The following is an 11,655-nucleotide window of genomic DNA, read 5'->3' as shown; positions in this document are numbered from 1 at the left end:
AGATACACAAAGGCGCACTGTGAGGCGAGATGTTCCGTAGAACGCCTATTTGGGGCATGGAAGGCTATATTCCGTTGCCTCAGGAAAGACAGAGTTCTCCATTATGAGCCCGATGCTGCTGGTCAAATAATTATTACTTGTGCTATACTATACAACATGATGAAGCACTATAAGTCAGTTTCCTTGTTGAACTATATGCTTATAATTATAATGATAATGTAGAGTTAAGAGAGGTTGAGCTGCTGCACCAGCCTGAAGATGTCAGCAGGGTTGTTGTAGCCCGCAGAGTGAGAGACGAACTAGTGCGAAAGTACTTCTCCCACGAATGATAATATATTAAATGCAATATTTCTCAAAAAGAACTTCAATAGTACTTTAAAACATTGTATTGTATGTACCTACATTGTAAAAACAATTCACGCCTCACAGAGACATTGCAAGAGTTTGAAGAACTGCTACTAATCAAATATATGTATATGCAAAGTGCTGCATGCAATATTACACAACAAGTACTTTAAAATATTGTATTGTATGTGTCTAAATTGTAAAAAAATGACATTTGTTGTTGAGTTTCACTTTTTCACAAGAAACATAAAAATTATGAACATACAAAACGTTAATAAAAATAAAAATTTAACACACAAAGTATACAAAAAACTTATTATCTTGAAAATTATAAAAAAAACCTAAAAACTAATCGCAGTCATCCTCCGACTTCAACTGCAACGTATAGTTGGGCGAGTTAGCAAATGATGTTGACGGTTGTTTCGATGGTTGAGTTTGTCTAGAATTAGAAATGTTTTATTAGAGATCTCATTCATTCTACTTTCATCGTACCTCCTAGCTGGACTGCTTGCATCTCCAAGGACAATTGTTAATAATCGTGTTCCATCCCTTGTGAACATACTTCGCAATCTCTCAAGTGACATATTAAATAATGCAATATTTAATTTAATTTGTTCAGTTTTGTACATTAAATGTTTTTAAAAGCCTGTATAGATGTATAACAAATAAATACCTCGCCAACTGTCGTTGGAGTAAACAAACCCTTTCACGTTCCACTGCCGTGTATCTCTGAAACAAGAGATGATAATTCATTAATTTACTAACTTAATTTACCTTCTAGAGTAAATTAGTTATTAGTGCCAGTGAGACGAGACCAGAAAAGCACCATGTCTATGTAGACACTGTATCTTGCCCGGTCTCGGGGTGCCCTGACAAATAATTACAAAAAGGAACAGGAAATACCTCAAAAATGTCAGCAAATCGATCCATTGAACTCTGAAATGATAAATAACAACTCATTAATTTAATTTAAATAACAATAGGTAGTCGACATACTAAAAGGAAGATTATAAATTAATTTTTTCATTTTGAATTTCTCGCTAAGCTGGATTTTACATGTTTATTATTTTTTTTTAACACAAAGAATATCTAAACAAACAGAACAATAAAAACTCCACCGCGGAAAATGGAAAAATAGTACATTGGGAATAGTACAATAAATAAATGAAATAAGTCAAAGCTGGGCATTTTATTTTGTTCTACTAAGATTTAATTCTAATTTAAAAGTACAGTGCCACACTTATAAGTTGGCGGTGGCCTAAACATGAATTGACGCTATTTCTTTATATTTTAATCTGGCAACTTACACGTATAGCGCTGTATTTGGGAGTGATTCGAAGAGAAATAGGAAATACCTTTAAAATATTGGAGAATTTATTAATAGCTCCCACAAGCTCCTTGGATGATTCGTTATTAGCCTCCTGCGCCATCACCATCCGAACCCCCACATCTGGCTTGTCAGTTAGCTTCCTCTTCTTGCTCGGGCGAGAAGGGGAAGCTAACTGCGCCGTCTGTAAATCTGTGGGCCCTTCTCCAACTTCATCGGAATACTGTAAAACACACAAATAATTTTCATTGATAATGAAAGATCAACTAAATTTGACAGAATATATTATATTAACATTTTAAGACATTAGTGACCTCAACATCCTGCATTATGAGTTCAGGTCCCTCTCCTATACAGCTTTCTGGAAGTCCGCTGCCCTCAGAACTGGCTCTGCCGATGATGTTGATGACCTTCTGTGTCAGGTCAGTTAACACCGGTATCTCGGCAGTGTTTCCAGTCGTGAGGGCAGCTCGCTTGGCATCGGCGTTTTGGGCGCGCGACTTGCATTTTAAGTCACGCCATGTCTGTAAAATGTAAAAATAATGTCAGGTTAAAAGTGATTTACGGTCTTATATCAAGTATGCAATTAGCGACAGGGAAGAATGGAAGAGGAGATTGGATAAAATTGCTGCAAACCAATCCCAGGATTGAAACCAGAAAGAGAGATCAAGTGTCTCGATGATAGATTATATTAGAAGGTCAGCAAAGTTTGCTGCAACCAGTTTGTATAGGTAGGTACAAATACTCACTGTTTTTTACTGCTCGGCTGACTTAGCAGGACCCAATTCTGCCAGTTGTTCCGCCACATTTCCTTATTTTTTTGGGAACCCTGAGGTCCCACAAACCTTCAACTCCGAATGGTCAGCCATATAGCTGGTTAGCAGATCCATTTGACTGGTCGTCGACCTTACTCTCTTCCTGAAATCATAATATCAGCATTTTGAATAGGTATCTTAAAATACTGCGTATGATTTAAATATTAGTAAAAATAACTTCAAAATTTTGACACAATAGAATGTAAGTATATCTCTTTGATAATAATGGAAATTCTTTCACATAAAAAGATAAATAAATAACTTACCCAGCTACCATTGCTTGCGACATCGTAAAATATTAAAAAAACACGGCGGTTACAATGATCAAGCTTGAAATCTGACGTTTGACGTCTGACGTCTATCCAATTCATAGACAATTCCGTCCCAGTATTGCCAGCGTATATCGATTTGTATTTATTGCCTTATCGATGTCGTTAGAGATATCAATAGCGTTCTCATGCTAGGGAAGTCGTTATAAAATGGTCGGTAGATACGCTTAGCAATCCGATATCGTTAAGTTCGATCGATTCTCATGCTAAGGCCCGTGTGTTTTGATCTTAAACGCTGTCAGATCACGTATTCTGGAGGAAAAAATGTCAAAATAACACGGAATTTAAGCAATTTACAAAGTATTTTCTGAAAGATTAGTAATATGTCTTGCTTTGATACATATCTTATTAAAAACCTTGTTTCTTGTTTTACTATCCAATATAAAAACATGGTAAAATATCCTGTATTAGATCTCAAATGTATAAAAAACGGCGCTTCGATTTTGACATTGTAAAATAGACTGTCTGTATTATACTATTCAATTAGTTAAAAAGGCAAAAATTATAATAATTGTTATTGGTAATTGTAGACAATGAAATTATCTTTCTAATTTAATACAATTTCAGTGTGTTAAATATACTTAACATAGTAATTTAGTTCTTGACATTTGGACAGTCCGTGATCAAATTCTTTAAAATATTTTTTCACCCACGATCTCTGAAAGGTTGTTTACGGTTAAAAATCAAGTCTTTTTTCCATAGACATGTATCATTTATTATCAAGTAATTAACAGAAAACATACAGAAATATAAAATATTTAATGTCGACTCGAAAAAGTACCTGTCACAGCAGTTTCGAAGTAAAAAATACGCAGGATTCACGCGATTATAAACAAACAGAAACCAACAACAAAATACAGGTTAACTCATTGGCTATATAGCACTATAATAAGTTTGTATTACTTCATGTAAAAATTCTAAGTTATGTTTTTTTTAAGGTTGGCGAAAAATTAAAAAAATGATCGTCTGGATATCTCGAGCAATCGAGGCAAAATTATTTATTTCGCGTGGTCGCTGCTTCAGTGGTTAATAACAAATAGTCAAATTAGTTTATTTTATATGTCTAGTTTATATGTAGTTCTACCTTTTTATTACATCATCATAATGAATATTCTCTCAACACCTTCTTTAAATTTATTTTGTGCGTATATATTCTTGTATTTTGTGTTTTTATTTGTTATTATTATACCCTATTTATTTATCAGGTGTCAATATGTATTGTTTAAACAATAACCTATTGATTTACTTTTCTGTTTACACTGTTACATTCTTTATGTTGTGTACTATTCCTAAGTTAAAAATATCTAAAAGGCATATAAAGTTTTTAAAACTAAAAAGTATCGCAACAGTATATACTTACTATTTATATATGAAAGGTATAAATATTTAAGTAATAAGATAATTAAGAGGGTAACAAAAAAAAAAAAATGTGTGTTGAATCATTGACTGCCTTATTGATTTATTTATTTTTTTCAATAGCGTTGGATGTTGAAAGAAAATAACTATCATTTCCAACAGCTAGTCATATATTGATACAGTAATTTCTTCTAAATGTGTTTTGTGCGTATATTATTGTATTTCATGTTTATATTTAAAAAATAAAATTACTGTACATGTAATTTTGAGTTTGTTTTTCAGCTTCCTTCTGATAAAACGCTGTCCTGAGAAAAAGAGTTGTAAAGGAAGATACTTTAAAGGTTATTTCTTTCTGAGGACAGGGCTTTGTCAGGTGGGATCTTGTGGTCTTGGGTGACATTTTACTTATGTTTTAGGCTAATGAATTGGGTTTTCGGTAGGTTCCGAAGCAGAATTATATTGTCTATGATTGCGCCTTTTTTAAAAATTTCTTCTATCCTTTGTCGATGGTATGGTGTGACGTCAGCGATGCGTGGTGTCTACAAATTTGCCAGATCTAAGGTTAAAACTTGACCGAGCCAAACGTACGGAAAGAGGGCGGAGTTATCAATTTATTTATTGATACATTACTCTACAGTACTTCACATTTCAATTCAGCAACGTTGGCCTCACTGGGTTGTTCACCCGTGCTGAGGCCCCCATTTTAAAATATACGAATTTATACATTTAAACAAAAAACAACATTAAAATAAAGATAAATTTACACCAAAAATAAAGATTAGAAATCAAAATCCAATTCTCACACCAAATCTATAGATAGTTGATTTATGGTTCGTGACAGCATGTTTCATTTTACAGAAAATAAATACGTAAATGTGAAGGCACTTGAGAAAAAAGATGACACTAAAGTATTGTCGTTATGTTATTATGTATCATTTCTAGCCCAAGTAGACTTTTTTACTATTAGTCCCTTTTTTCGCGACTCTACCAGCCGGCCAATGATATATAACACCCATGTGTTATATACCATTGCAGCCGGCTGACAACCAGCGGTACAGAATGTTATAGAGTAGAGGAGAGGCGTATTTATCGTACCCAGTAAAAGTACCGGGTATATTCATGCCGTACTTTGTACTTGTGACAAATCTCCAAAATACCTGGTTCCAAACTATTTGGTTTAATATTTGTACCACAGGTCTTGAAGTACTTCGTCCTTTAAAATATTACTGACTTCTCACTCTAGTCGGTTAGAAAGTTATAAGAGGAAAAGGGACAAAGAAATATTTTTGCTTTCGGCACTCTAAAATACAGATGCCTTTTCGCTCTTTCCTATTAGAAAGGTGTACGAGGAAAAAGGACAGTTATGAGTATTTAGCCACGGTAATCTCCATTGTCTGATGGTGAATGTCTATGGAAAAACTGTTGACAGCTGAGTGTCTATGGCATGGTGTTTGACATTTTCACATCTTGAACTTTGTGTAGTTACTGCGCCGTTGTGGAGATTTTATTGGCAGATTTTAATAAATTGTTTATCCGATACTAGCGAGATGGCTTTGTACCACTGGGATATTCCACATCCTCTACAAGATAGTGGAGGGTGGCCGAACTCCACTATTGAAAAATACTTCGCAGATTAAAATTTGCTTTCAGCGCATTCGAAGATAAAGTCACGAAATAGTTGATTTTTAAAACCTTCCGTAGTATTCCAGGAATAATATGGCGGTAGAGGCGACGGAAAGGCTTCTGCATTGAATTTATCAGGTAAAAAATTAACATAAACATTCAATAACAAGAATCTTATGTCTTGAAAATAGAATACAGATCTTTGTGAGGTTATGATGTGTTCTGGTAATTTCCTAGGTATTGCTGACTACTTGTGCGCGCATACTCTGATCAAATCTCACACCAGGGTCTACCATCTTTACGATTGAGATGTATTCAGGGCAACGCAGAATGGTTGAAAGAAAGTAGAAGAGAAAACTTGTTATTTTACATGTAATTCATTAACAATGTCACCGGCCAAATGCCTGTGTTGAAAAAGTGTTATGAATCGATCAATTGAAACGAAAACATTGGCAAAACCAATAACTATATTAATCCACTGCTTTAATGCTTTCAGGAAGAATAGGAATGAGTATTAGCGTTGATTAGAATGAACCAGAAAATCCAAATTCTGCTGCCGATGTCGAGGCGTTTTAAACAGGTTTTGAGTTAACAGTAAGTTACCTGTAGAGATGATATTATAGACAGCAATGTAGGAAAGCGTGTTAATTTAATTTCATGACCATATACCTAATATATGTTTTGTTAGGCAGTGTAATACGCCTTACAACATTACGCTACGAATGTACAAAAAAATAAAAATCATATAAAAAAAACTCTCAAACATTATTTATTTAGAACACCTGTAAGTAATAATATTCCTTCTTGTTCCTCCCCTCCCTTCCCCTCAACTTCCCTTCTCAGTGCCCAGCACGCCTAAGGTCCCCGTGACTCGCCGTCCCCCGATACCCATGGTAGGTATAAAATATTTAAGAATATTTTGTACCTCAGCACGCCTCAGGTCCCCGTCACTCTCCGTCCCCAGTACCCAAATACTTGGGTGCGCCTGTTCTCACATTACTGGAGGAATGGGGGCGGAGTACGAAGTTTGCCGAGTGAACACGAAGGCTCAAAGCGGCTCGGAACTACGAAGTTTGCCGAGTGTACACGAAGCGTGTCACATAAAACAACTTATTGTAGGTAGATATAGAATTGACAATAATGTTATGGACATGGACCATTTTACAAAAATTTGAAAAAATAGTAAAACTTTTACAATCGAATGTGTAGGTAGAACATTAAGGTAAACTTATTAACACATATTTTCAAGAAGACATACAAGTTCATCATATTAATGTCAATGACAACTGGTTACTACCTACTCCTATAATCCAAACTAATTTTTAATGAGAATGATGCATGTCAGCCAAGAAAACATGATTCATTCCAACTCCATTATTGATTTTTAAAATGGCATGTTGTTGGTTGTAGCCTACCCCCACGAATAATGAACGGATAAAATTTTGTATTAAGGTGACCTTTTTGTAAACAGCAGAGCAGGACTGAAATAGCTGATCAAGTATGTGGGCTTGCTGAAAATGATTTTGGCAGAGTAAATAACATTCTGTAATCAAATATTTTGTGCATTCGGAAAGCTGCTTCTTACTGAAATTTAATTTTCTTATACTACATATTAGTTTAGATTAGATTGAAAAGGATTCAATATTATGATGATTACATAAACAAATCCATCATCACAGTACTTACTGTGTAAAGAGCCAAAAGTGTAATCAGAGGATAGACTGCACATTAACTATTGTCTAACCATTTTTCAAGTTATAAAATGAGGTCCCTGAGGCTGTTTTCCGAATTTTGATTACCTATTTGTGAAGATCCAGACAGAATGTAAAACTAATGTAAGCTTAATGAATAAGTTTATAAAAGGGATGCCATTAAATACTATGGTTGGGACAGGTCAAAAGGATAAATGAAGGAAGTCACTTGAATCAGGTCATGACAAGAGTCAGAAAAACATAAAAGTAAGAATGTGAAAGAAGCAAGAAGTGTGTCCCAAGACAGAGTTGTGGTTCAACTTATTCGGTAGATTACAAGTTGTTCAAAAGAAGTAGTGTTTACAGAAAATATCAAGACAAATAAAATAATCAATCATATTCATAAAAGCGACTTTATTAGGTAATAGAAAATGTAAAAAAATATAATATTAAGTATGACAATCATTTACCAGTATCACAATGCCATGAAATACAATATCCATCATATTCCTAGTACTAAGCAGAATCATGCAGAAATCCAACCAAAAAAAAGAGTTTTTTTCACAACATAAAACAAAAAGCTAAGAATAGCCATCAAACCTTACAACTATTGTGACTTGCACAAAGTGATATAATTATTGAGATTTTTAAAATTATGAGTTTGAAGATGACAAGCAGAAAGCAGTTTGAATCCAAGCCACAAACATTGAACAATGGCGATAACTTAAAAATAGCATTTATAATGGCAAAACTAATGTGATTTACGTACATACATAATGAATCACATAAATAAAAATAATAAAAATCAACTGGCTCAATGTTAATGGTAAATACGGTGGAGGTAAATTCAGTCACGCTTGATTCTTGTCATCCTGAAGATATATAATTTATTCAGACAAATCGGCAGCGCTCAGAGCAACCACCGTGAAGTTGACATTGTTGGGATCCCTTTCCATGAAGGTGCGGCAGACCTTGGCAGAGTCTTCCAGGAGCGTCTCGGGGGTCGTGTCTCCATGGTTAATCGGGAAGGACTTGCGCCCGTCCAGCTCGTACAGTTTGCCATCTTTGTGCACAAACGCGATGAAGTGGTGGTTGACAGGATCGTTTTCGGCAAACTTCGTAGTTCCGAGCCGCTTTGAGCCTTCGTGTTCACTCGGCAAACTTCGTAGCTCCGCCCCCATTCCTCCAGCAATGTGAGAACAGGCGCACCCCAGATACTTAAAGTAGGTATAAAATATTTGGAAGTATTTTGTACCGGGTATTTTACCAGGTATTTTTTTGTACGTGTACTCATTGTACCCAATATCGGAAAGAACTCACAGGACTCACCTCTAGGAGACAAGTGCGCAGTAACGTAACTTGGATTGGTCTCGTCGAAAGAGAATCACAAAGAAATGGCTTTCTGCAAGTGTCGATATCTGCAAATAAATACACAAAGAAAATATTTACATAACAACATCAAAAACAAATAAACAATTAACTTGCAAATATCACGAACATGTTCACATTAAAACTCAAAATTATTTAGTTGCAAACATTATTGTTATTTTTTTTCTGCTGAAACTCGGAACACAAATGAAAATATAATTAAAATTAATAATAACCCTTATCACATCAATAATTAACCAGATAAAATAATGGAACTGTTTTGTTGAGACTTTGAGGCAGAACTAACTTTCACTCGCGTGGAATGACCCGCAAATTGTGCTGAATATGAAATGTTCTTAAAAATAATTATTCTTAGTTACGATCGTTCTTAATAATAACCGTTCTTATGAATTACCGTTATTAATTATCATATGATGAATATGTATGAACAATGTGTATATGTTCAAAAGTCAAATGACGAAAATGTTTTTTTTTGAGTTACCGTCGCCATGAAAATAATAATAATTGTCTATGACTTCATTCTTGTCTATGCATAACCCAAAAATATTTTTGACAAGTACTAACAAGTGCTTTCTTCTCCGAGAGTCGTTTCATCCTGTTAAACATACTATCCCACGCCTGTGATGGTTATTGGTAAAGTAAGTACTCATTCTTATATTCATCGCTATTTATTTGGTAGCTGCCGTTATTCCAGTTTAGTTAGGGAATCATTGGGCGTTTTGTCACAGTAGAATGTTTAAACTGTCAATTTGACGTCTACCTATTATTAGATTAGCATTTCGAAGGCATTTATTACAATGATCTAAAAAAAAACATTTGGTTAACAGATATTTTGTTAAAAGCGGAATGGCGGTAAAGATTGTAAATATATATATATAGTTTTCCCACGCTAAGCAACGTTTCTCTTAACCGTTGTCATATCTTCAAGGTTTTCAAATATGTGTTTTGGCTACGACTTCGTTATTTTGACAGGATATTCCAAGCGAAACCACATTTTATTTTTCATCTGTTTTTTATGTTTTTTTATTCTAGATAAAAGAAAATTACATTTTCACTTATTTAACTAGAAAAAACTAATACATTACACATTAATATATTTCACAAACATTTTATTCACTGTCATTGTTTTTTTGATTGATCTTAAAACTGAACAACTTTTTTTTAAATTTACCTACACTTTTTTCATTTTTAATTTCGTCTGGGAGGCAATTATGTATGTTGCTCCCTCGTAACCAATGGATTGCTTGCCGTAATGAGTATGTATGGTGTTTAAATGTATTTTATCTTGTTGCCGTATAAAGTGTGTGTGTACTTGGTACGTTTTAATGATTTCTGTATTTGGATGTATGAGTTTATTATTTATTTTTCATATAAGGAGACATATTATATTATATTCATAAAAAGTTTCTTAGTGTTAATAGTTTTGTTTTCATACATATTTTTTCTGTGGATGTTCCAGCTTTGAACTGAAATAGCTTTTTGATTACTTTGTTTTGTTTTACGTGTAGTTCATTTATATATGTTTCATATGCATTTAACCATATTTCAATCAAGTAGTTTAAATGTGAATTTACGAGGCTATAATATAGACCTTTTTTTAATTTTATTTGGTAACAGATATGATATCCGGCCAAGTACGCTAATTAAAGGGGTGATTTTGTCTTTAATATCTTGATTAATTTAATAGGAAGCTCCCTATTCTCAGATCCAGAATTGAGCGACCACATTTTGTTTTTTTTTTCCAGTCGATGTGTTTGCGTCCCTCTCGCTCGTGCTGCCTTTTCGCGAACCGACAATAAACAACCGAACTTATTCGTCTTCCTCTTCTTCGAATCCGGCATTTTGGTTTGATCATTTCATATTTTCGCGAATGTGCAAGCAATGGACTCCGCTCCCGCCAATTTACAAACATGCAATATTTTTATCAACGGACCACGAGTCATAGATTCAAATATAAAAGCTAACACAGCAATCTGAAAAATGTTTTTGGTGGCATTGTCAACTTTCAAATGATAGTTTTAAAGAAATTGAGATCTACCGAATTAGGAACTAGAAATATTCCGGAAATTTTAATGTTTTCAGTAAAGGGAAGTGAATAAAACTTTTTTTTGTGCTTACAAATAAATAATTATTGAGGTTTTTGTTTCAATACCCACTTATTCGAATAATGATGTGCACCATTATTTCAAGAACTAGGCTCTTTTACCTACCTACTTACCATATTTTTTTAAGTTGACAAATTTATTTATTTTATGGCAACACAAGTTTTCTCTGGAATTTTCATTTGGCGGTTTTTCTAAATCGAATGTCAAGTGAAAAATGTAGCGATAACGAACGAAGTTTTCTTCATATGTGTCGAGAATTCGCCCTTCCCCAGTTCTATTTTATCTAATCGTTGCGTTATCAGAGTAAGATCTTTGGACATTGAATTTCAAATAATTTATCTTGGAATATTGTCATATTTGACATTGCTGTTCTTTTGTTTTGCTAGTCGTTATTTTGAAAGATGGTTCAGTTTTGTATTTTTCTCTTTTTACTTATTATTCCTAATGAAAGAAATAAATTACAATAATAATAATTTGGATTTATTTAACTCGTTTTAATGTGGCGGCGGCAGGAATATGTGGTTTGTGATGAAAGTAATTTATTGTTATTTAATATTTTAGTGGGTAAATGTAATAATGGCGGTCGACAAATAGTTTGACAGGTGTCTGTTTTCATCTTCTGTTATTAAAAGATTACTGGCTGCTGAAATTTATGGTACATTTTCATACAAATTC

At 33.9% G+C, this 11,655-nt stretch overlaps 1 protein-coding gene across 1 annotated transcript; it reads right to left on the bottom strand.

Annotated features, from left to right (window-relative positions):
- Window positions 1-1,139: 1,139 nt before the first annotated feature.
- LOC149416020 (uncharacterized) lies at window positions 1,140-2,776 on the bottom strand. The gene is made up of 5 exons (XM_089641847.1): window positions 2,754-2,776; window positions 2,518-2,590; window positions 1,987-2,196; window positions 1,701-1,895; window positions 1,140-1,214 (listed from the first exon to the last, which is right to left on the bottom strand). Exons 1-5 carry the CDS (start codon window positions 2,774-2,776, stop codon window positions 1,140-1,142), a joined length of 576 nt encoding a protein of 191 aa, XP_089497973.1.
- Between the last annotated feature and the right edge of the window lie 8,879 nt (window positions 2,777-11,655).

The sequence above is a fragment of the Hesperophylax consimilis genome, chromosome 17, assembly GCF_061612785.1.
Source record: "Hesperophylax consimilis isolate HC1 chromosome 17, BYU_Hcon_1.0, whole genome shotgun sequence".
In the NCBI taxonomy this organism is placed as follows: Eukaryota; Metazoa; Arthropoda; class Insecta; order Trichoptera; family Limnephilidae; genus Hesperophylax; species Hesperophylax consimilis.
This window is presented reverse-complemented; position numbering and strand designations above follow the sequence as displayed.